This window comes from Lampetra planeri, chromosome 35, assembly GCF_965212315.1.
Source record: "Lampetra planeri chromosome 35, kcLamPlan1.2.h2, whole genome shotgun sequence".
NCBI classification, from domain to species: Eukaryota; Metazoa; Chordata; class Hyperoartia; order Petromyzontiformes; family Petromyzontidae; genus Lampetra; species Lampetra planeri.
Window position 1 is genome coordinate 5244377 of NC_136141.1, and position 24207 is coordinate 5268583.

The 24207-nt window shown below is 57.4% G+C and overlaps 1 protein-coding gene across 5 annotated transcripts in view; it reads left to right on the forward strand.

Annotated features, from left to right (window-relative positions):
• Nucleotides 1-24207, forward strand: part of LOC144730316 (uncharacterized) — a 41150-nt gene that overhangs the window by 8158 nt on the left and 8785 nt on the right. For 3 of the 5 annotated variants that reach the window (XM_078611040.1, XM_078611038.1, XM_078611041.1), the window contains exons 3-21: nucleotides 2903-3100; nucleotides 3331-3450; nucleotides 3591-4841; nucleotides 7820-7922; nucleotides 8484-8701; nucleotides 9170-9319; nucleotides 9984-10195; nucleotides 11251-12385; nucleotides 12887-14122; nucleotides 15096-15262; nucleotides 15844-15992; nucleotides 16389-16745; nucleotides 17130-17277; nucleotides 17397-17736; nucleotides 17846-18142; nucleotides 21617-21907; nucleotides 22083-22618; nucleotides 23129-23248; nucleotides 23706-23826. In XM_078611040.1, the coding sequence (XP_078467166.1) occupies nucleotides 2903-3100; nucleotides 3331-3450; nucleotides 3591-4841; nucleotides 7820-7922; nucleotides 8484-8701; nucleotides 9170-9319; nucleotides 9984-10195; nucleotides 11251-12385; nucleotides 12887-14122; nucleotides 15096-15262; nucleotides 15844-15992; nucleotides 16389-16745; nucleotides 17130-17277; nucleotides 17397-17736; nucleotides 17846-18142; nucleotides 21617-21907; nucleotides 22083-22618; nucleotides 23129-23248; nucleotides 23706-23826 (7149 nt within the window). The remainder of the gene's footprint in view (nucleotides 1-2902; nucleotides 3101-3330; nucleotides 3451-3590; nucleotides 4842-7819; nucleotides 7923-8483; nucleotides 8702-9169; nucleotides 9320-9983; nucleotides 10196-11250; nucleotides 12386-12886; nucleotides 14123-15095; nucleotides 15263-15843; nucleotides 15993-16388; nucleotides 16746-17129; nucleotides 17278-17396; nucleotides 17737-17845; nucleotides 18143-21616; nucleotides 21908-22082; nucleotides 22619-23128; nucleotides 23249-23705; nucleotides 23827-24207) is intronic. The other 2 variants (XM_078611042.1, XM_078611043.1) reach the window with 2 other exon arrangements.

The following is a 24207-nucleotide window of genomic DNA, read 5'->3' on the forward strand; positions in this document are numbered from 1 at the left end:
TGTGAACAGTTTCAGAGGCTGTACATTGTGTGTGTGTGTACGAGGGTGCATGTAAAGGTGTGTCCATGACATTGAGCGTTTACACTAGGTGTGCGTTGTTTGAAGGGAGTTGAAGAATAGACGAGGGGGCTGGGTTATTAACCAAACACCAACGGCCACATCCAGAGTGACATCCACTCACCCCCTACACCCACACACCCTTACCCGCGCTCCTATGCCCGCACCCATAAAAGCAACCCTCCCATAAGACCACCCCCACTCGCATCCACTCCCATACCCCCTCCCCCATCCACACCTCCACTCACAAATTCCCCCCCCCCACCCCTTTACTCGTACCCACAGAGGGATGTGTAAAGTTGGGAGCCCGATGATGGGGGGGGGGGGGGTGACGATAACTAATGGGCAAAATCACTCCGGGTAACCTGTAAGAACACCTGTATCCGTTCCTCGTGACCTGCTAGGAGCAGCGAGTCTTCCACGCCTCCGCAGTGAACCTAGTCTGGCACAAGTTGTCGTGGTGAAGGCGCACCGCCACTTGGTGAATGGCGGCCGTTGTGGTTTTTCTGAAACGACAACCAACTCCACCACACCTGCCATCACAATCACTGCCGCTACCACCCCCACCGTCTGGACCGTGTCTGCAGAAATCGTTAGGAGCGATGGTGGCCGTACAAAGTCTGCGTGTGGTAGATTGCCGTGCCCGGGGGATGAGTGGTTTTTATGCCGGGAAAGCTTTTCGAGTCTCATGACTGTCTTTCAGGAGAATCCTACCATTTTTAAATCCTTTATAATAAGTTCGCTTGCTTGCTTACGACCGTGCAAATCTTTTGGTCGTTTTTTAACCCACTTCCCGTGATCCAATCGAGCTGACATTTTCCACACAGACTCGTTGTGCGTGACAATTAATGTTCGTGAAATTTTTTTTTCAAAATTTTACACTTTTTAGGACAAAAATATTATATTTAATTACCAATTGCTTAATGGTGCAATGCAATCATCTGACCCATAGGTGGCAGCCATCTCAAGCCAGAGGACGAGAGGACTCTAGCCGCCACGCATATAAAGGATTTATAGTGAAAAACTTTGTTTTTACGGGTTATACTTGTTATTTTTTATGCAGTAGCAGACGAAGGTTGCTGTGTAGATTGCAATCGAGGTAATTCTGTGCGAACTCCTATTTTGTGTCGTAGGGAGTGGCACTAACGAACCCGGTGACCCGAGTTCGATTCCCGCTCGCCTCCAGAACAGTGGCGAATATGCAGACTGGTTCTGGGCCTGCCCTAGGTCGGCTCTGCCCTAAACGAGTACCCTGTGTGACCATGTAAACCTCAGCACTGCGGAAACCCAAAGTGGCCAGTTGTGGTGCAAATGGCACTTGCCCGAAGGCTACATGGGGGCGCTTTGTGTTTCTGCATGTGTAGGGGAGATAGTAAATCACTGGTTCAGTCTGATCAATTTTTATAACCGCTTCCAATCAAGGGTGAAAGCATTGACGATGCATGTTTTAGTTGTGTAACGTGCGGTCACCATAACTCCTTAAGACGATTCGGTATGAACTAACGCTTCTCATCCAGTTGTATTGCTACTAGCTGCTCACTCTAGAGAAAATAGGCAAAAATTGATGGAAAGGTTCCTCCCAAAGGGGTTTTCCAAAACATGATGACATCCTCTGGCAATGCGCGTACCCGTCACCTGCTATGTGGTCTCCCTTCTCGACTTTACGCGCATTGTTACCACCAATCAAATGGTTCTGAGGGCAAGCCATGCGTGTGCATGCTTTTTCGTCCTTGTATTTCCGTGGATGCTACGTACGGAAATACCAGTGGCTGTGAGTGGGGGAGTCCACGTCAAATTATTGTGCACAATATAGATTTTTTTTTTTTAAACCCACGTTGAATTTTGCACACCGTTTGCCTAAATGTTTCGTGAGCTTGACGGGCGGCCCTGCGGGGATGGTGTTTCCTGCGAGTCATGAGGTTTGTGATTTCAAATCCAGGAGGCAGGCCTGGTCCATTTTTTTTTATAGCACTGCCTTTTGTTATAAATGATAACAATGTGATTTTTTTTTTTTCAAATGTTTCAAGGACCTTCTCAATTGTGGCAACCGAATTCTGGAATGATTGTCATCTCTTCCGACCCAGCCTTCGTCTGCATTTGGGGGCATTAATATCGGCGACTACTGCCACGCTTGCATGCCATTTTTTTGTACAACCAATTGACTGGAGCTTGAGACTTGATTTTCAAATTGCGGAATTGCAACTTATTCTTGATGGGTTTTTTTTTAAATACCACGCGGTTTTTTTTTTTCCCCTCGCCAGTGTCGCGCGTAATTTGTCTTTTGGATTTCCAGCTTTACTTCCTTTGTACATAGTTCTGGTGGTTTATTACTTTCATATTTTTTTACAAGTCATCTTAACATTCCCCTGCTTTTGTTCTACTAAGCCCGCTGTAAACCCTCCCTTTCCTATCCGCCGTTCTTGCGGCTGAATCGCCCATTCTAACCTCGTCACCATGGGAAGAAATAAATGAGCTTCTAAGCTCCAATAGTCCTTGCCCAAAATCGACCTGACAACAGATTTGCCGCGATGCGCGTATGAACTTGTAACGACACCAAGCGCTGTCTGCTTCACAGCGGACCACTAAGATCCCGTGACGTCACTCGAGTGTCGGCCATTGCATGCGGGCGTCACGTGTCCATGTTTTCCAAATTTTTTACAATTGCACATTTTGAATCTACATGGCCCTTCTAATTCTCCCCCCCCCCATCCCCAACAACTTGGCAGGACCCTACTGAAAAGGATTTGTGACTGAGGCTGGGTAAACAAGTGGGATAAAAAAAAAATCCCATAACTGTGAATCCCTTTTGGCCACCTCCCCCCCCCCCACCCGCATGCTGCTGCAGGGAGCCCTGCCCTGGGGGCACCCACTGCGTTCCTGGGCAGCTTCCTGGGGGGCCCTCTGGGTGCTCCACTGGGGGGGGGCTCAATGGGGGGCTCGGCCACACCGCCCGCTATGTCGAGCTCTGCTGAACGTGGATTCCAGACGGCACCACAGGGCGCCATGACGCACGTGTGGGCGGCGCCACCACCACCACACGACGGTACGTAATGTCCGTGTGTGCGTGAATGGTGGACTAGTGGTTCGTGCACCGCACTACGAATCTGGCGACCTCGCGTTCCATTACTGGTGGGGCTGATTGATGGTGATGTAAGTGATGATGGTGGCGACAAGTGGTGCTGGTAATGAAGCTTGCAGTGATGAACGTGTGATTTCGGAAGATGATGATGGTGGGGGGGTGGGCCCGGTTGTGTGCTCACTGCTGTTATACAGGCTTCTCCCATTTGCCGAGCAGTGGGGGGCTCTACCCCCCATACCTTGCTTTGGGGCCACTGGACGGCACGGGGCCCACGGCGTCCCCCTGTCTGTCGCGGCCGCACGACCCCCACACAGGTACGCCGCATTTCTGGCCAGACACGACTCTGACCCCACTGAGCTAGGCTGCCTGTAGCAGCGGTTGGGTGGGGATATGTGCACTCGCCTGCGCCGTTCCCAGTGATGCGTCCGGGGCGGGTCTCTCTTTCTCCTGGCAGACGGTGCGTTCGGCGGGGCTCCGCCGGTCCAGCCCGTTCTCCACCGTGATGTCGTAGTGCCGGCAACCTCCCGGGCGCCGCGAGAGGGGCGGGCGCTGGCCCGGACCGGCGCCCGTGACTCTGAGCGTCCCTCGTCGGCCTGCGGCACCCCGAGGGTAGTGCGGGGTGACCGCCGGGGCAGGGCGGGCACCGCCCCGGCGGGGGAGCCACCCAACCGCGATGGGGCCCCTGCCTGGGATGCCGGCACCAGAGTCGTCTGCTCGGTGCAACCGCCAGGCAGAGTTGGTGATGGCGGCGGCGGCGATATGACGAGATCCGGCGATCCCAAACCGGCGAGGGTGGTGCGTTCGCACTCCATGTGTGTCGGCGAAGACGGGTTCGCCCCGGACGAGAGGGACGACACGGTGGGCGCCGGGGTGAGATCGGCAAAGCCCAGGGAGCGCCAGTGTGCCGGCGCCATTAGCTCCTATGCATCGTGCGGGCTGGGCCACCCAGGGCGGCTGCACCACAACTCGGTAGCCCACGGCAGTGGTGGCGAGCACCGTCCGGCGGCGCCCACGTACATGCTGTCGGCGGGACACCAGGACCCCGATGGTGGTGGTGGTGCCAACGCCCGGTACGACCTCGCCGCGTGGCAAACGCAGCGGCCGCCCGTGCTGCTGGCGCTGGAACCCACGCCTGGCGAGACGCCGGCTATCAGAGGCCTCCTGCAGTACAGCGACTCGTTCTCTTCGTCGGCTTCGTCGTCGCTGTCTTCATCGCCGTCGCCGTTTGTGCCGTCCAACGGTGCCACTGCCGCCTCCGGTCAGAGGAGTCCGTTCGGCGGGCTGGGCCGCGTGCCACGAGGCCCCGACGGCACGGCGGGGCCGGACACTTCCAGTGCTTGCGGTGACGCGTGCCACCCCCCAAGCGACGCGGCCGCCCCTTCAGTCGGCGCTGGCGAGGTTAGACACCCGCCCGTTGGTATCGCCGTGGCGGTTGCCAGGCAGAGGGGGGATCACCCCCACCACCACAACAATAACCACCAGCAGCACCACGATGACAATCGCCATAGCTATGACAATAACAGCCATAACCAGCAGCACCACACTGTTCTGAAGTCTCGGGCCGGCACGCCCTCCTGCACAGCCTCGTCTGGTGGTGCTGCCGTGTCAGCCGGCGGTGGTGGCGATGGTGGTAGTGGAGGTGGCGGTGGGTTCCAGACATCCGAACGCAGGGTGCGGCACCCAACTCCTACCGGCGTACCCAAGGGTAAGGCCCACTTGATCCGAGACCTAAGCTGAACCTGACCTTGCATGTTGAACTTCTTTAGGAACGTATGTAGCCAACCGTGCTAATCGGAGGTGCAACCTTGCCTGCTCTAACCAGACCAACTGTGTGTGTCCCTGTGTCCTCTCCTCTATGTATGCATGTGTCTTCGTGTTGCACTGATTCTGTTTCCTATGGACAGCAACAACCAGCACTGCTGAAGTTGTACATTTGCTGAAGTTGTACATTTTGAAAAGAGGTCATAGGGCTGCTCGACGTGGTTCTGGCCACGCCACTTTGGCCTTCATAGGTGCTCGCTAGCTACACTTACCCCAACCAGTTTGAGCCCATAGGGGGTTCTTTGTCCGTGTGTGTGTGCCTGCATACGTGTGTGTTCCTGTGTGCACGCGCGCGTTTTAAAATTAAGTGGCATTTGCCACGATGTTTTTTTTTTCTGAGCGCAGGAGATGAGATCATGTGTACGCAGCTGTCTGCTCAATAGCGCCATTGTTGCGCTGCCACCGTCGCGGTGAGCGGCGCGGGTTTAATTTAATTCGCTATCGTGACGCCGCACCGGCAGATTTTAATCTGCAGCAGAGCGCAAACAGGTTACGGGGAAATGGGCCCTGTACTGACAGACGCGGGCACTTGCAGAGGCACGGAGAGACCAGAGGTACTGACGCGTATGAAGAGGCAAAGAATCGTGGCACATGTGGTGAGGTGCAGGGACCGACTAATGAAGAGAGACTGGAAAATGCATCCAGGACAGAAGCATAATTGTGGACGGAACACTAGAGGCACGGAAGTAAGAGTGAATAAATAGACGGGGGAATGGACGGAACAACAGATGCGGGCGGACGGACAGACTGGGTAGAACATTGCATGGGTTGTCTTCCCAGCTTCTCCGATTTCCTCGCACACAAAGCCAAACACTCGTCATTAATAATGTAGTTGGTCAATCATCCCAGTACGGCAGGACCCTCCTCAAAAATGAGTCGCTGGACGAGCAGAGTTATTTCGTGCGTGGTTTTTTATAAATGCAAAACTTTTTGGGTTCGTGCAGCGTTCGAAATGTGGTCGCAGCTCAAGATGCTACGCAAACAGTGGGCGCATGAATTTGTGTGACCTTTTCAAACCGTACATAGCCAACTCTGCTAATTACATGTTTGTTTCATGGTCTTAGAATGCATCTGGTTTCTATTCGAGTCTTTGGGTCCTAATATGATAAACTAAACCATTTTTCTTCTTGGTTCTTTCGGTAAAGTCACGTAGAATGCTTGCGTTGTGGCCGAAACGTCGTGAGAATTGTTTTAGTATTTTTTATTTCCATTCTACGTGACTTTACCGAAAGAATCAAGAAGATGAATCCCTGCAGTCACGAAAGCTTTAAATCGAAACTAAACCATTTTTATTGACCAGCTCAAGCCCACCTGAGCTATGTAGATATTTTTCAGAAGCGAACCTGGCCACAAAGGATAGTGCAACGAAGTGGCTTGTGGGAATGTATAGTGGCAGCCAAACACTCTAACGTATGTCTAAAATGTGAATGGGTAAAACCAGACGACCTGGATATAAAAAAATAAATTCTGAACGAGAGGCATGCACACTTGAAATCCACAATGGCTGTCTGAATGGAACCCACGACCTCTTGCATACCAAGTGAGGTAGTTACTACTCTTTGTTCTTTCAGTAAAGTCACATAGGTAAAAAAAAATGAAATAAAAATTTTAATTTCATTTTTTTTTACCTACGTAACTTTACCGAAAGAACTAAGAGTGAATCCTTGCAGTCACGAAAATAACTACCTCCTAGATTTGAAGCTATCTCGCCACCGTGGCACTTATGGGAGAGGTGAGAGGGAAGCGGAGAAGAGCTCACGAACGCTTGGGCTTTCGGTAAGGGAGTGGACGACACGGTCAGCTGGGGGAAGGGAGAGATTCGGTGTGTGGGGGGGGGCGGAGAAGAATGGGCGACGGCCCAATAGAGAGGGCTTCACCCGTCGCGACTCGGCTCCGATCTGTTTGAGAAATACAAAGGCGGCGTGCGGAGGAGCCTCTGCCAACGGGGAGCGGCATGGAGGGAGGAGCAGGCGGTGAGGTGGGGGGCAATTGGAGGTTCGTGGGGGGGGGGGGGTCAGGGGCATTGGGGGGGGGGGGGACTTCTCGCACCAATCTCCACTTTCGCGCGACCTCCACGTCTCGGTTTTCAGCCGGGAACGCCAAGTGACGACGCATCGATGCACAACAACAGCACGGTGTACGTCGGCATTAACAGGTGCTCGCTCGCAGCACTGCATGAGCGTGACGTAGTGTGGTTTTGAGCGGTGGTATCTATGGTGTGGGCAGTGGTGGTGTTTGTGGTGCCGAGGTTTGTGGATTGCGCGGTGTGCACCTTGTCTGGCACATCGCCCTGGTGATGTCGCCTCCACTGAACGGCTGTTGTTGTGGTGGTATGCGTAGGGTAGGGGGGTCTCCGTGGTGTGGGCAGGTGTGGTGTGTGGCGTGTAAGGTAAGTAGCTCTGCGCGGTGTGGTGGGGTAGTGTTTCCGTGGTGTGGGCAGGCGTGTTGTGTGGTGCGTAAGGCAGGTAGCCCTGCGCGTGTGTGTGGTGGGGCAGTGTGCTCGTGCCAGCCACTACTTTTTTGTATCTTGTCTTTTCTATGGATCTGTGTCCAATGTCTGTGTCCATCTGTACTTCCATGTACTGTACCCGTATGTGCATGCATATCCGCGTATCTTCTTAAGTAACTATTTGTGTCCACACGTGTAAATACGTGTGCGTCTGGTCCAGGGCCCCGCCTCGGTTTACTGGTGTGTTTGTCAACATCGCCACTAGGGGGAGACAAAAGTGTCCAGGCGTGGTGCTGGCCACCCCCAACCCCTTATGTCATGGCCTTCCGAGCTACTACTCGCTAACAGCACCTTGTCCCAGCAGTCCTATTAAGGCTATACAGGGTGTCTTGTGTGTGTGTGTGTGCGTGCAGGTTGTGTCCACGCAGGCCCAGTGCCAGAAGCACAGGAGGAGGAGGAGAGGGCGGCACGTGACCATGCAACTGAGCGAGCGCGGGAGCGTGAGCAGCTGCTCAGGTGAAGCCCCTTTAGCCCCCGAAATGCTTCGCCCGCTCCACCTCATCTCTCCAGTGGCGCTCGTCCTGGGTATAAACTGCCCTCGCTGCAGGAATATGGAGTTTCCATAACTTGCTCGGGATGCTGTAGGAGATTAATGCAATCCCCTGACCCCCACCCACCATGGCACTATTGGTGCGTGTTGCTGTCTTTTTGAAAGGTGAGGTTGTAATATAAGTAGTGGGGTGACGAATGGAGTAAGCAACTTGGAGGTTGTGAACGGAACATGGCATATCGGGATTGATGTTGGCGAATGATTGAAGCGGGCAGTATTCCCGATGCAAATGCCTGGCACACTGGGTAATCCCACGATTTAAGCAAACAGTATAAAAGCAAAATTTGCGTACAGAATCCAAATGTTTACGATTTGGGGAGAAAAAAAATGAGTGACTTTAGCCTTTTTAACTTGATATTGAGCTTTTTGTAGGTCAAGGGTTGGCGATTTTGATGACTCTGAATCTCGTTTGTGCTCGTACCCCTCTGTGCTGGGGGGGGGGGGGGGTGGGGCGTCTCTGGGAACAGGGAGAACAAGGAGTTGGCAGAGTTTGCGCGCAGCCTCAGGCCTACCTCGTTCGCCGACCTGGACTCCAACCTCGTGGTGACCACTGGGGGAGGGGCTGCCCCCATCATGCACGCTGGCCAGTGGGGAGAGCTCGGTGCGCCGCACGCTCACGTCGCCCCGCACCATTGGCTGCCGAGGACCGAAAGTCCCTCGCTTTGGCTCGGGGCACCACCATACGGTGAGCGGTTCCACCCGTGGGCCCCGCCTTCTCAGAGCCGATTGAGTAGATTTTATCGGCTTCTCCGTTCTTCTTTTGCTGCCCCCACAGTCTGGAACTCTGATCCCCCCCCCCAACAGCCCATACTGTGCACTCCCTGTCCCTGTTCAAGTCCATGATGAAGATCTTCCTCGTCTTAGCTTCCTACGAGTGTGCCTCTCTCCCTCCCGTAGACTCTTTTGACTTGCATAGACCGATTTTATACTCCCGCAGAAACTCGGACACACATAGATCTACCATTTATCTTTTACATATGTGGTTCTATAGCTCTGAGTCTATGATAGCATGTATAACTCCACATCGTACCTTGTTTTATGGACAGGCCTCGTAGACAATTATTTGAACCATAGATGCCGGCTGCAGATTGACTGCGTTTTGGCATAGGTAGATCACTGGTGCGTCCCTCCCCTTGCATGTGTGTGTGCCCAGGCCTGGGCGGCCTCTCTCTCCACCAGAGTATGGCAGGAGCGTTCCCTCCCGGCCTGGCGGCGCCGCCTGCCACTCCGAACTACCAGCTTGCGCGCGACCCAGCCACAGGCCACCTCGTGGTGGTGCCCGCCGACTTCCCCTCTCACTACGGTAGCATGGACACCTCCACATGCGGCCCTGCACGCACGCATACGCCCACTATATCCTGAGGCTCGGTTTTGAGGCTGTTTGCTTAAGGTTTGGGCCTAGAGCAGGGGTGGGGAACGTCCGGCCCGCGGGCCGTATAAGGCCCGCGAAATCATTTGGTCTGGCCCTGCCAAGGCAACCGCAGGCGGGACTCGAAATTCAATAAATCTAGGAGAAAACCTGGAAAAGCAGTTGCGAGTAGCAACATCGTCAATACCAGCTAACATCGCACGCCTCCACTAAAGAGAAGCAGTTCCAGCCATCACATTAGGGGTGAGTTAAATGTTTGACCAAATATAACAGGCAAATTTTTAAGTTAATTTTGTATGGCCCGTGAATGATGTTATAAATATCTAAATGGCCCTTGGCAGAAAAAAGGTTCCCCGCCCCTGACCTAGAGCATCGCATCCACTAGGTCCCATCGACCAGTGATAGGAGAACCACTCACTGGGCTGCGTACCAAGCAATCGCTCTCTGCTAATGTCCAGTGGCCAGGGCTGTCCGAAATAGTGCTGGGTCACCCACCTTAATCTCCTCCGCACTGACCAACGGGGTGAAGTATGGTTATATAGCCCTCTTGACGGGCACTGTACGCGTCCTCGCGATGACCCCATTTCCCCTCTGCCAGCGGCAGAACTTCTGGAGCGAACGCCGCCCCCGCTGTGGCCACCGCTGCTGGCAGGGGGGGCGCCCGCCCCCCACCACCACCACCCCCTGTCGCTCACCTACCAGGCGATGCTGCGCCAGCATGAGCTGTACGTGGCTCATCAACAGGCCGCGGCCGCGGCAGCCAGCGCCCACGCCCATGCCCTGCAGCTGCAGCACACTCCGCATATGCAGGCGAGTGGCTGTGGGGAGAGGTACAGCGAGGTCGGGTGTGCCCCAAGATTGCCGGCTGCTGAATATTTTTTCGCGTGCCGTGTGTGTTGCCTGTGTAATGATTGGATATATCCGGGTTGTTGATGGATCACACCTCGTTACGATGATTGGCTCTACCGGTCCTGGCCCATAGCCAATGGGGGGAAGTCTAGGGGCGTGGCCCTGACGTAATGGGAAGGTGACATCTGTAAGTAGAGGATTGGATCTGCTGGCTTTAGCCGCAGCCAATGGGGGGGACGAGTCAGGGGCGCGGTCCTGGGAACGTACGATGGAGTCTAGAAGATTCCATGGAGGTTAACCACGATTGGTGGAAAGGTACCACGTGACCCGGGTATTAAAAGGGGTGGAGACGGACAACACGTGGTCAGATCTGGAACGAACGGAGGGTGAGGCCACGCTGGAGCGGGGTCCAGGCTGCCACGTGGCCGCGCGTGTCTCTCTCCCTCTCACGCTGTCTGTCAGCAGCGTGAAGGAGTAAGACGGGAGTGTTGTGAACAAAAGACAAATAAAGACCGGATTCTAGAAGTCGCTTCCACGACCTTTATTGCACCTGTAATAGGGGGAGCGGTAGGATAGTGGGATAGCGCAGCCAACATCGGTGACGGATAACTGAATCGGTCCTGGGCCTCCCCGAGATAAACTCGACCATAAATTATTATCTGTATGCGATGTGTAATCATTATCTTGGGAGGCGTGGTGCTGGACACATTTTAAAAAAGTCAGCTCTTGGTATGCATTTGGGCTTTTGTATAAACAACGCAACACACACACAAACCTGAAATAGATTTGAGATCTCGTACAGTGTCTGACTTGGAAGATTGAGCCTGGTTTCGTGATACTTTTTGGAGACTGCCTTGGAATATCAGAAATGTCAATACAACATTGCATTCCTAAATCTCATGGCTTACCCCCCCCCCCTCGCAAAGCCCGACCTAGAAACCCGTGCGTTGTTCGACTGCACTCATAAAATCGGCACCAAAGCTGGCAAGTCACGTGACCACCGTCTCCATGTGCAGGACCACGGAAGGCCACCCCCAGAGCCGCCTCCGCTGCTGCTTTCTGACGAAAACGATCGCGCAACACCGGCGGTGCTGCCCAAGCTGAGCGCAGTCTCCCCGCCGCCGCCCACGCCGCCCGGCCCGAGCCCCTCCCACGCCGGCTCCCTGGCGCTGCCACCACCGCCGCCGCCCTTCCGCTGTAAATCCCCCCGACGGCCGGGGCCCCCCCCTGCCCTCGACCACGCAAAGCCCCCCAGTTTCCCGGACGACGCCGGGCCTCCCCCACGGCTGCGCCGGGAGGACGATGGCCAGGAGGCGCCTGCGCCACTCGGACGGCCGGGCTCCCTGTCCCCGCCGGCGCTGTCGCCACGGCAACTTCAGCCCGGCAACGCCGAGGCCGGAGAGAGGGTGGCCAGGGGTCGGAGGTCGCCGGCGCGGACTTGGAATATCCGGCGCCCCCGTTCGGTTCCACCGTTTCTGGACAAGCGACTTTCGGGAATGGCGCAGCAGCACCAGCAGCAGCACATTGCGAAGCTGCACGATGTGCAGCAGCTGGACGCGGTGCACCAGCAGCTGCACGAATCGCAGCACCACCAGCACCACCACCACCATCAGCATCATCGGCAGTATTCGGAGCGGCAGCAGCTGGAAAAGCACGACCAGTGGCAGCAGCTGGAAGAGCGGCAGCAGCGGCAGCACCAGGAGCAACAGCAGCTGGAAGAGCAGAAGCGGCTGGAAGGGCAGCAGCACCAAGAGCATGAGCAGGAGCGGCAGCTGAAAGAGCAGGACCTGCATCGGCGGCTGCAAGTGCATCGTGAGGAGCTGCAGGAGCAGCTGCGGCAGCGGCGTCTGGAAGCCCAGCAGCGACGGCTGGAGCGGCAGCTACATGAGCAGCTGCAAGAGCGACAGCGGCATCGGCGGCTGCAAGAGCATCAGTATCAGCTGCACGAGCAGCAGCGGCTGCAGATGGAGAAGCTTTTGCTGCACGAGCAGCAAAAGCAGCACATACGTCAACTGCAACAAATGCATCGGCAGCCGCAGGATGAGGTGGCGGCGTTTGATTCTGGGAGGGGATTCCTGCTGCCCCATGGCCTGCTGCCCCCCTCTTCGGCGTCGTCGGGACTCCCGTGGCCTCCCCCTCTGTGCCGACACGGTGAGTCCGGTAGTCTGGCCGTGTGCTCGCGACTTTTCTGGTGGCCGTGGGTGGGGGATTTTACCCGGGTGTGGCGGCGGTGGTGGTGCAGTGCTTTGGAGACGAGGGTTGGTGGATCGTACAGATTTGTGAAACTTGCAAACTTCGTGCGCTGTGATAGCTGGAAGATAAGAGCACGACAAGTAGATTTGTGGACTTGTCTGCCTAGAGGGATGATCACCCATACCCCAGTTTCTTCCCACGGGAAGCCAAACCTTACTTTAGAATAATAAAACAAGCCTGTTCTTTGAGCCTTTCCAGCATAAATAATTAAGTAACTTTACTGTTGAAATCCCATTTCAAAGCTTTGTCATTTGGTCCCTTGAACACATTATTTTGGACCTGCTGTCCCGCAATGTGGAGTTTTTGTGCCGTCTTGTCTCGTCTCCCCTCGTTTGTCTCCTCCTGGAGTTTTCTTCCCTGTGCCATTTCGGTAACCTCTTTGGCATCTCCCTTTCCCAGCAGACGGAGTCTCCGCATTCTCCCCTCCGCCAACCTGGGCCTCGCGGACCCTGCAGCCCGTCGCCACCGAGACTGTGGCGCCAGAGTCGTGCCGGATGAAGCGGAGGCCCCAGTCGGCAGAGCTGTCCTCCACCGTGCCAGAGTCGTTCGGCGCCGAGAACGGTAACAACGACGTAAAAACTACCGTATGGGAAGGCGACGTCACGGCGGGACGGCACGAGACGATGGAGCCAGACTCCACGGACGCCCCCGATCCCGCCGGACGCAACACTGATCTCCTCGTCTCCTCGACGTCATCGGTAGCGGTGGCCGGCATCCTTGAACCGACACAGCGTCGTCGTCGTCGGCATCGTCACCGTCACCATCACGATCTCCAGGATCCCCATCGGCGTTACGAGGAGGAGCAGCAGCAGGTGAGGCTGCTTGACGACGGAACACCAGGCCGTGCCTGGGCTACCCAGCCCGACCCAGGGCTCCCCGACAGCACTGCCGCTACACCGGCTGTGGAGGACCGGCACGGCCCACTGCTGCCACCGCCGCCGCCCACCACCGCGGCTCGGCAAAACCAAGGCAACGACGCAGATGCTTGTGCGTCGCCGCCAGAGGCCCGCCCCGCCTGCACGTCGCCGCCGCCGGAGGCCCGCCCTGCCTGCACGTTGCCGGAGGACCGCCCCGACTGCTCGTCGCCGGAGGCCCGCCCTGCCTGCACGTTGCCGCCGCTGGAGGCCCGCCCCGCCTGCTCGCCGCCGCCAGAGACCCGCCCCGCCTGCACGTCGCCGCCGCCGGAGGCCCGCCCCTCCTGCTCGCCGGAGACCCGCCCCGCCTGCACACCGCCGCCGGAGGCCGGCCCCGCCTGCTCGTCGCCGCCGGAGGCCCGCCCCGCCTGCACGTTGCCGTCGGAGGCCCGCCCCGCCTGCTCGTCGCCGCCGGAGGCCCGCCCCGCCTGCACGTTGCCGCCGCCGCCGGAGACCCGCCCCGCCTGCACGTTGCCGTCGGAGGCCCGCCCCGCCTGCTCGGGGCTGTGGGTGCTAGCGGAGGCGACGACTGTCGCCGAGCCCCTGCCTGTGCCGGTTGCTGCCCCCAACCGCAACGGAGCCGATGGTCAGTTGCCACCGGAGACAAAAGCGCGGTCCACGCCATGTGTGGCTGAGCAGTGGACGCGGGAGGGAGGGCTGGCACTGCTGGGGGAGATTGCTGGGGTGGAGCTGGGGGCGTTGGCAGAGGGCGGCTTCATGGGTGAGTGAGATGAGTTTGCAGTGGCGCTGCCTCCAGTCCATCTTGCCGATTCGCTGCTCCTGATTTTTTTTTTTTCTGCAGGTCTTGAGCAAAATAGTATTTGGCCATCTTGCACAATGCAAGCAACAAGTGGACACCGTGCCCTCCACATATGTCTCTCCACAAGAAAATCTAAATATTGTACCTCGCCAGCTTGGGTGTCGCAGAGGATTATCTCCCTATAAAGTGTTGGGAGTTCCCCAGAATTCGCTCGAGCAAGCCTAAGCCTCTGCTGACGAGACACCAATGTTGAAACCATTCCAGAGTTGAGCTTGTGTTACTGACATTCTGCACTCCCAGGTGGCTGTCCTAATGGAATGCGTAAACAAACGCTTGTATTTAGTTCATGTATGGATTATTTGATCGCAGTTGTGGATCGATGGGCGCCAACTCGCGTCGCATCCGTGTGCCAGAACCACAGCGCGATAGCCGTCGGCTGCAACACGCCCAGAGAGCGCAAAGAAGCATGCTTGGCATTTGTACTGAGACCCGGAGGAATACGTGGGGGATTAGAGAATGCACACAGGTTACAGACATTGCTGACTGCTGAGAAAACTAAGTGGAAATGTGTCGTAACACTCCACCACCCGACACGACCAATCAATAAAATAGTGTCACGTTGACAAAAGACAAATGGTTCACTACTTTAGCCCACCGGTGTGAAGAGTGAATCTACAACATTTACAATTTTTGAGTACGACGTTTCGCTGGTAATTACATCCAGCATCATCAGGCAATTTGTCGACACTTTTCTAAATAACGCGATCTAACCCAAAAACCTTTTTATGAAATAATATTGGTCGCGAAAGCCTACGTGATACAAGGTGCTCGTCTGAAATGGAAACCACAGGTGCCAAATGGCTCTGTCCTTCGTCCAGCAGTGGATAGATCGTAGCTAATAGTGACTGTGGTACTGCCCCCAATTGTGCTGCAGGGCGGAGCGGGGGACTGGGTGACCTCTTGACCCTGTGCCGTGTGGCCGCGCTGCTGGCCTGTGCTGACGGCATCGCCACAGGAGACGGAGGCCCTGGGCCTCGGAGGCCCCAGCACCTCCTGGACCCCACGAAGCGCTGCAGCTGGCGGCGGCGACGCGGCGCGCCGGTGGGTGGGACATGCACAGCGCGTCGGCGTGCCCGTGCCTAGCTACGTGTGACAAGTGCGGTGGCGTAGTGGTTGGCGCACCGCACCATGAACCCGTAATCGTATAATAAGCAATTTTCATTGGTCGCGAGAGCTCCCTGGGTTCACAGATTTGCCAACAGCAATCTGACTGGCAATCTTCACGTGTGCTGCAGTCCTCGGTGTATCGGGGCTCGTAGTGATGATGCGGTGTCCACAACCGCTCTACGAGCCGGCAGACCGAGACGATTTGTGGACTGCGTCTCGCAGCATGCGTCGGGGTTACTAGAGTAGCCGATTTACAGTACCTGGAGAGACAAAGGTGGCCAGGTGTGCTACTGTCCACACCACCACCTCGTAGGCACTGCCCACTTAACAGCCTTTGCCTCGATGGCCTGGGTGACCTAAACAGGGGGGGGGGGGGGGGGATCTTCTGTCTTTCATTGTATGTTTGGAGTGAGATAGGTAGGCGAGTGAAATGTAGTAAATTGGCGACGGTGAGGCGCAGCAACCTGCATCTCGTACACGCTGGACCTTTGTCTGTGTGCCACACTTGCGTCCAGGCCTGCGGACGCCGCCGTGCGTTGCTGGAAGTCGAGGGGCCCCTGGAAGTGCAAATCCGGCGCCGTCTTGCCACGCTGCAGCGCCGCTACCGCCACCGTCAGCGCCAGCTCGCGTGCCTCGTCCCTGCACCCAGCCAGCCCACCAGCGAGTAGGTGTTGTCGTGGTTACAGGGTGGCGGCTGTGGTGGTGGTGGAGGTCGCCCGACCCACTTTGTGGGGGAAGTAAAATTTGTTGCTGATACTCGTTGGTAGTGGTGCAAAAGCACAAATAATACTCATTCGTCAATAACACTGGGCTTGAAAAAAAATATATATTCAAATGGTGGTGTTTCGGGCAATGGCTCTACTTCATAGCACGTGGGGCAAGTTGGCAGTGGTTGTCCTACGGAGAGCCTTGCCCCCGCCATCTGAATGTGGAATTTCCACCACTGGCTCGGCTGTGAAATGGGAGATGAGCACCGTCTAGACTCTCTCGTTGAAGTAGGAGATCGCGTTGACGTTCTAGACTTGTCTGCAGCGGTGCCAAATCCGGAATGTCGTTTCAGGTGCCACCTGCGGGAACCGGCCACTCCGCTTTCCCCGCTGGTGCCAAACCCGCCGAGGGACGTGGCCAGGGGGGGTGCAGAGAAGCCTCTCCACCGCCTGGTGGTGGAGGGGAGGAGGCTGGAGGCGGTGGTCGCTCTGGGAAGGAAGGTGGTGAAGGTGGAGCGCAGCCGAGGGGACAGAAGGGTGGACATGGCGGAGGAGCTGGACGAGGAGAGGGAGGATGAGGAGGACTACGAGGATGAGGAGGAGCGGGGCGAGGACGGCCTGGGCCCGGTGAAACGCGGCCGGGGGCGGCCCAGGAAGAGGAAGCGGTCGTCGCCATCGCCCCCTCTTCCGATTGGTCAACCGCTCATCGGGTGAGTGTGATGTGTGTGTGGGGGGCGGGTAGCGGTTTGTCAAAAGTAGATTCTTCTAATTCTCGCGGTTGTTTGTATCGGTGGAAGCCATGTTTGGTGATGGACTAACGCTCCATTTCAATGAAGTGGTCGGCAGCGAACAGGACTTGCAATCTAGGTGGCCGGTACATCTCCAGGTGCGGCAGTTCAACCAATGGGGGGGGTTGGGGGGGGGAAGAGTTTCACAAAGGCACTACCCCACCCACACACCTGTTTACCCAGTGCTGTAAATGGTCTTGTGTGGGTATAAATTCTGTGGCGCTGCGGGGAGTGGAAGCCCTACCGCCACCAGTGGTGCAAGCGAACAACTTGCAGCACTGCAACTATTTCTCCCCCCACCTCCAGTCGGGGTGAGGAGCGCATGCGAGCGCTCTTGGCCAAGAAGAAGAAAAAGAAGAAAAGGCAGAGTGGCGACTGTGCACCCCCCAGCAGGAGGAGCCAAGTTCGCCTCCTGCCCAGGGTCGCCCTGCGACCCACATCCCCAAATCACACGGTCAGACACACTCCCCCCCTCCCCACCCATCGTGTCTGCCGTGTCACTGCCGCACGTCACGTTTGTGAACGCGAGTTGCGTGACGACGATGTTTTCTGGTTTGTCGCGCTCTTCCCCAGGCCGCGCCCTGCACACGTGCACCCGTTGTCCCCGCGCGTCACCGTCACTCTGACCGCTCGCCGGCGCCGTCTGGCCGCTCCCTCGCCACGCCACCGGCACTCCCGGCGGCGGCGCCGCCGCTCGGCGTCTCGCTCTCCTGCAAGCGCCCTACGCTCGGCAAGCCGCCGCGTCCTGCCGCGGGCCACGAGCGCGCTGGCGCCAAGCTCTCGCGGTCCGGCGTGCGACACCGCGGGGCTCCGAGCCCGGAGGTGGCGCGCGTGGGCAACCAGGATGGCGCTCGGGCAGCAGCGTCACGCGCTATTGCTTTGCACCGGTCCGACAGCAGCAGCTTCTCCTGCTGTGAGTCTCTCTCGCGCTCCCTCGCTCTCTCTCTCTCACGCTCCCTCGCGCTCTCTCTCTCGCGCTCTTTGGCACATGCAGACAGAGCGGCGGTCTCTGTGTGGCGCAGGCCTCTCCGACTCGGACCCGGACATGGACGAGCGCCGCACCGCACCTGCCTGGCCTCCGCACCCCGGGGCCGCCGGGGGGGGGGCCGCCTTCAAGACACCCACACCGCGGCAGAGGCCTCCTCAGAGGCCCTCTCAGCGGCGGCCCCAGGGGATGACACCGGCGGTGCCGCCCGGTAGCTCCGGGGCCCCTCGGGCCCTTGGGCCGCGGGGTCCCGCACGCGAACACAGCCTCTCGTCGGGGCCGCAGTGTTCGGACAGCGAGGGACCCGTGGACTACTGCCGCTCGGCAGCAGCAGGTTCCCAAAACCTCCACGAGACTCTCTGAGAATGGGGGGGGGGGGACCGGTGGGGTTGGCTGGTGGGGAGCGAGGTCTGTGTGTCCAAAAGTGTTTGGTGTGGATGTTGGGTACTGTGCGTGTGGGGGGAGTGTTTCTGGGCGGTATAGAGTTGTCGGGTGTGAGCATTAAAGCTCTCCAGGGGAACTTCGTTTTTGGTGTGAGCGTGTCGGTGTGCCAGGAATGTGTAAATTGTATGGCTGGTGTCGGGGAGTGAGGTAGACGGGAGGTGTGGAATGTACTTGCGTGTTGGTTGTCTGGATCAGAGAATGTGAGCCAATATCAGACGTATAAGTGTGGTGTCGTGTGCTTTTTGTGGTGTTTGATGTTGTGTGTGACTGGGAAATGCACGTGGTTGTGTGCTGGTCTGAGTTTTTTAGTATGACCATTCTGTGTATGTGGGGCAATGCCACTGTATGTGTCTGCGCGTACATGCATGTGTGTGTGTGTGCGTGCGTGATGGGCCTCTCCTGAGAGGGTAGGAGCCTCCTGTGTGTGGTACGGTGTGGCGCAGGATGATGCAGCGCGCCACAACCGGCCTTTGATAATCAAAGCTTCTCACCTCCTTGCTTTCCCCCTTCGCAATGGACTTGGCAACGTTTTAACATCGCAAAGCCACATTGGGTATTTAACCTTCGCCTCGCGGGCCATCTTGACTTGAAGACCGAGCTTAAGATGCCGTCTTTTGGTAAATCTCCGGTGGCAGTCAGTAGATTGTGTGGTTTTAGTTTTTAGGAGAGCCCAAGGGAAATTGGCGATGGGCTCAAATCCAGCTCTGGGTGTCAATGTTTGGGAGCCCCTGTTTTTCTCGATTAAAATTTCTCCTTGGCCAATCAGGTAATTTTTTTTTACCTTTTTTAACCTACCCACAATGCCATGTGCCTCGTCCCACAACCCCCTCCCCCGTTCTGTGTCCAGGATTTCTGCCGATTTCCCCCCCCCCGTTTGCTTTTTTGAAAAATAAAAATCGGTCGCCTCGATCGTCGTCATTTGTAAGCGATATGGGGCGGGGGTGGGGGGGTGCACGGATACCGAGTAATTTCTTCCGCTGTCACCGACCGCTCTCCAATGAACGCAACATCCTTCTGCTTCCTCGCATGGCAATAAAGCTCCTTTCCCTGAAACGTGGCTGCACAGCACCGACCTTGCCCTGACCTTGCGGTCGGGTCACCGTCGCAGTCATGGCGCGCTCTGTCCTGCGATGCCGCGTCCCCCCCCCCCCCCCCGCCCCCCCCCCCCCCTTGCTTGTGTCGACTGACTGCTGATTGACGTGCGGTCTCCCACTTCCCCCGGGCGTGATCGGATGACTCGTCGGGATTCGGCGTTTGTTTAAAATGTGAGGATGGCTTTTTGTCTTCGTCTCATTTTTGTGTTGCTTCTCGATTTTTGGTCCACGTCGCCCACCCGCACGGTCTGCTCTAACGCGCAAGCGTGCGATTTCGCGCTGCAGTAGCGAACGAGTTGGCAGTGCCAGTGTGGGAATCGCTTTTTCTAATCGGCGAATCTGTTTTCTGCCTGGAAACGATTCGACATGCAGCAAGTCGCCCCTGTGGCGATTCAATTCAGGAATTGATTATGCATTTATCTCTTAACTCGATGAGACCCGTTTAAATATCACAAGCTCTGTAATCGCCTCCCTGCACACACTATAACGGGGGGAGGGACCCCAATGCCCTCCATCCACTCGACAGGCCGAACCATGAGCAGATGAGTTGATCTGGGTTGATGTTTAGACACCCGATTGACGTGTGGCCTGTAGGGTGTGGTGCGTTTGTGTGGGGAGCTGTGGACGCGTGGTGCAGTGCATGCTTGCATGCCCTCTGATGCACGTTCATGCGCGCACAAACACGCACACTTAAATTTACGTGTGCACGTAAAACGCATGCACCATCTAAAGATGTGTGACATGCACGCATCCTCACGCCTACTTAAATTTACGTGTGCACTTAAAACGTATGCACCATCTAAAGATGTGTGACATGCACGCATCCACGCGCACACGCTTGCATGCACTCTTGCTTCCACTAACCGGGTCCGTACGTGACTCATCCAAATCTCCTACACTCCACAAAGTGGCATCGGTGCTGCAGATGTCACCAAAGAATGCGAGCCAATATATGCACGCCAACGCTCTCGACAACACGCATCTTCCTCCAGGAAGATTCCACCGGTCGCCGTGCCGAGTTGGATTCACGCCGCAAACGATGGCCGCAGCCTGCGGTGATGAACGCCGAGCGGTGGCGCCGGTTTTTTTATTCTGGCCAAACGATTGATTTGCAGCCAAAGAACATTATCTGCCAACACGATTAATTCTGCCAACTTGATAAATACTTGACCAAACGATTGATTTGGACGAATGAGTTGACGTGTGCTTTGCCATCAAGCGATTTGTTCCGCCAATCGGAGCAATCCTGGTAGAGGAATCCCCCCCGCCCGCACCGGCGGTTTGGTGTGTCGGCAGGGAGTGGAGTTTGGGGAGCCATGGCTCTAACCGCTTCGCTAACTGCCCTCTCCCCAGCCCTGCCCCCTCCTTCCCCAGCTGTGCGCTATGACCTACTGACCTCTGACCCCTGTGACGCTTGGCTGGTGCGTGGCTGTGAGGTCGGCGTGAGCTGCACAGTGTAGGTTTAACCCCTCGCCTCGTTTTGCTGATCGATTGGTTTTGAACGGCGTCTCTTCGTTAATTAACGGTGGCGTTAAAATGATGTGGGGTGGGGGGGGCGTGTAGCTGTGGACGAACCCAACCGCCCAAGTTCAATTCCCAGACATAATTAATGTCGGTGGCGAGCAATATGTGAACCGGTCCTGGGCTGCCCCCCCCTCCCCCACTCCTCCTCGACCATAGAAGAGAACAATGATACAATGTGTACGTGTTTTGCGTTGTTGTAGACTTGTTGGGTGAAGTGCTCCGTGATGTTAACGCAACGTGGAACACGTAAATGTGACCCTTGACACGAAGGTTTTTGGGGATGAATCGGCAGTGGCTCTGCGGATGATGCCGATACTCGGCATGCAGCGATCCCTGCACTCGGAACTCGAGGCGTCCGTCCGTGTGTAGAAAATCGATGAGCTGCCTGTAATCTGCTTATGTGGCCCCTGCACCCACCACAACGTCAATCTATTCTGGAGTCAAGCGATGAAACCTGAGGGGAGTGGGCCATGACATGACGAATCTTCGTCCATGGTGGCCGGCGAGACGTTAGCTGCCCGTGTCTGGGCTTAAAGTCGCACCTGTGTGTCCATGTGTGCTAGTCTGTATGCCTGTCTGTCATGGACACACATGTGCCTGTACCTGATGTACACTTGTGTCTGTCCACGGGCCTGTGCACCCACTGGTGCCCTGTGCACCGCTGTATGCCCGATGTGTGCACGCGTACGGATGCACGCATCCGTTTGTCGACGTGTACGTGTGTGCATTTCTGATCCCCTCCCCAGGCTGGACCTTCGAGGATGAGGACCACGTGAATGACGGCGATGACGACGACGATGACGACGATGAGAATGTTGGCGGCGGCGGCAGCAGCAGCAGGCTGGTGCCAGGCAGGCGGGGGGCGCCGTTCCGGCTGGCAGCACCGCCAGGGTTGACTCTGCTCTCTCCGTTCTCCGGGGGCGCCGGCTCCCGCCCTCGCCCCCCGAGATCTGCCCCCCGAGGGCCGGGCCCACACGTTCTGGCAGCCCGGCACGCAGCGCCCGCCAAACTCAAGAGGAGGACCATGGTGCTGCTTGGTAAGTGCACCCCTCCACAGCCGCGACACTGCGGGTGCCACCGCCACACGAGTTGGTCTCCCGCTGCCCACCCCAAGACTCGGCACTGCCTCCCCACCCCTTGCCTCTGTTCGATTCCTCCATTCTCTGAATAAGAGATTCCTCCAGTCTAAATAAAGATTCTGATCTTCTGCAGGCTTCGATCTCGCCACAGACTTCCGGATGAAGCGGTCGTCTCCTGCTGCGACAAGCAGGGCCTACGTGGGGGTGGGTGGCCCTCCGCGTGGCCGGGGAGGGGGCGCCGTCACGGGGACCGCCGCCGTGCCGGGCGGCCTCGGCACGGCGCGGCCCGTCGGGGGAGTGCCGAGCCGCGCTGTGCCCTGGAAGGCCGCTCCGGCCCGAGCCAAGCTCCCGGGCCGCCCCCATCTCAACGGCGCCGGCAGGGTCTGCGCCCGGGGGAGCGCGGCCGTGAAGAACGTGGGTCGCGATGGCGACAAGGATCGGGAGGAGGATGAGGACGACGACGACGGGTCCGTATTTGTGAGCCCGCCGAGAAGTTCGGCCGGGAGGCCCGGACGTCCCCCGCTGGGTCGCTCGCAGTCGCTGCCGCTGGGCACGGGACCCGGCACTGGTGGCGCCGGTGTGAGGAAGGGGCGGCCATGCAAAAGTGGTGGTGGCGGTGGCGGCGGTCACGGCGGGAGCTGCAGTCAGCCGGAGAGGGACGGCAACAAGGTAGGGGGGAGCGCGACGGCGGCACTGCTGTGGTTTGTGAACGCTGCACCGGGGTGCCCAGCCATGGAACAACAACGATCGTATAGCACGGGGTGGGGGGAGGGGCCATAGAGCGTCTGCATGTGGCCGGGTCTCTTAAGTGCCATACATAAATGGTCGTCGCGTTTTGTTCGTGGACCAGGGGAGTCTCCAGCACGATGAGCTGGGATAAGCGCGTTCCAGACAGGACCCTTCTACGTCACTTGGCTTGCCGCGCGTGCACCGTCGGCACTGCACTGCTGCGTCGTCCGTATTTGTCTCAACTGCCGGCTGCCACTCCCGTGTCTTCTCGCTTGCGCTTCCTGTGCAGAGCGGCGGCGTTGACGCTCGCTCCGTTTTAAATTGGCGGCTGCTCCCCGAGCACTTTCCACGAGCGTTTGCGCCATCCGGCAGCCGTGCTTGAGTTTGCGTGTTGTCGCTCGCGTCGCTGTTAATTTGCGACCGTTCTTTCCGTCCGATTCCTTGTCGCAGAGAAATAAGGCGAAAGTGGCGGACGGCTACGGGGTGTTGGTGAAGGGCCCGATTGCCGTGTCGTCGGCGAGCAGTCCAGGCCGCAGTCGAAGTCGGAGCCTACAGGGCCCGATAGGACGAGTGAGCAACGCATAACAACACCACCGATCACCCCCACCCCCCGTACAGCCTTGAACAAACTGTTGGGGCAAATTCCGTTATCGAGCACCCGTTAAAGCCGGCATATAAAGGGGTCTGTGGCCAACATCATGCCTGGCCACCTTTGTGTCCTCAGTGCTGCTGTTTACACACTGCACCAGGTACTCATTTAAAACGGAGTTGACTTTGGAGATGCCCAGAACTGGTGCACTTATTTGCTACCGATGTTGGTGGCCGTGGGCAAGAATCGAACTCTGGTCGCCGGGTTCGTAGCACGGCACGCTAACGGGCACATGCACACGGGGGTTCACGTAAGCTTTCGAATGACACGTCATATTGCAGCGTATGCTGTAGGTCGTGCCGCCCTACAGCACTTGCCCCAACAGCGTGTGCGGTCTACGCGGGGGATCTTGATCTTGTGTCTCGCTGGCTCCCCTAGGCTCGCCCGCGGCCTGTGAGCCGCCTGCTCAGCAGCTTCCAGGCGGACGTGGATTTCTCCCAGAACAGCTCATTCTCCGAGGGGGAGGGGGGCAGGGTCCCCGAGCCCAGCCCCACGCCAGGTAACATGAGGGGGAGGGATGGGGGGGGTTCCACTCGTCTGCCCGCCCGCCTGCGGACCAGGCCTTTGTTTCACAAGGCTGGGGCGGGGGTGGGGGACGGGCACAGTCTGTAAGCAGGATTTGTGTGAAGCCGCACGTATCTGTGTGACGTTAATTCGGGGATACTGGTTTTGCGTAGAGGAGCTGTAGCAGAGAGGGGCAAGACCGCTGAGCTGTAGCCGAGGGACGTCGAATGTTCGATTGGCATCGCTGTGATCGCAATGAGCCTCGGGCACCTGCCCTGGCTCAGAGTAGCCACACAGATGATGCTGCTGCTTGCAGCCACGTTCCATTTACGGCCTCCGTCCCCCCAGCAGATATCTCCAGTCATCTCCAGTCGCC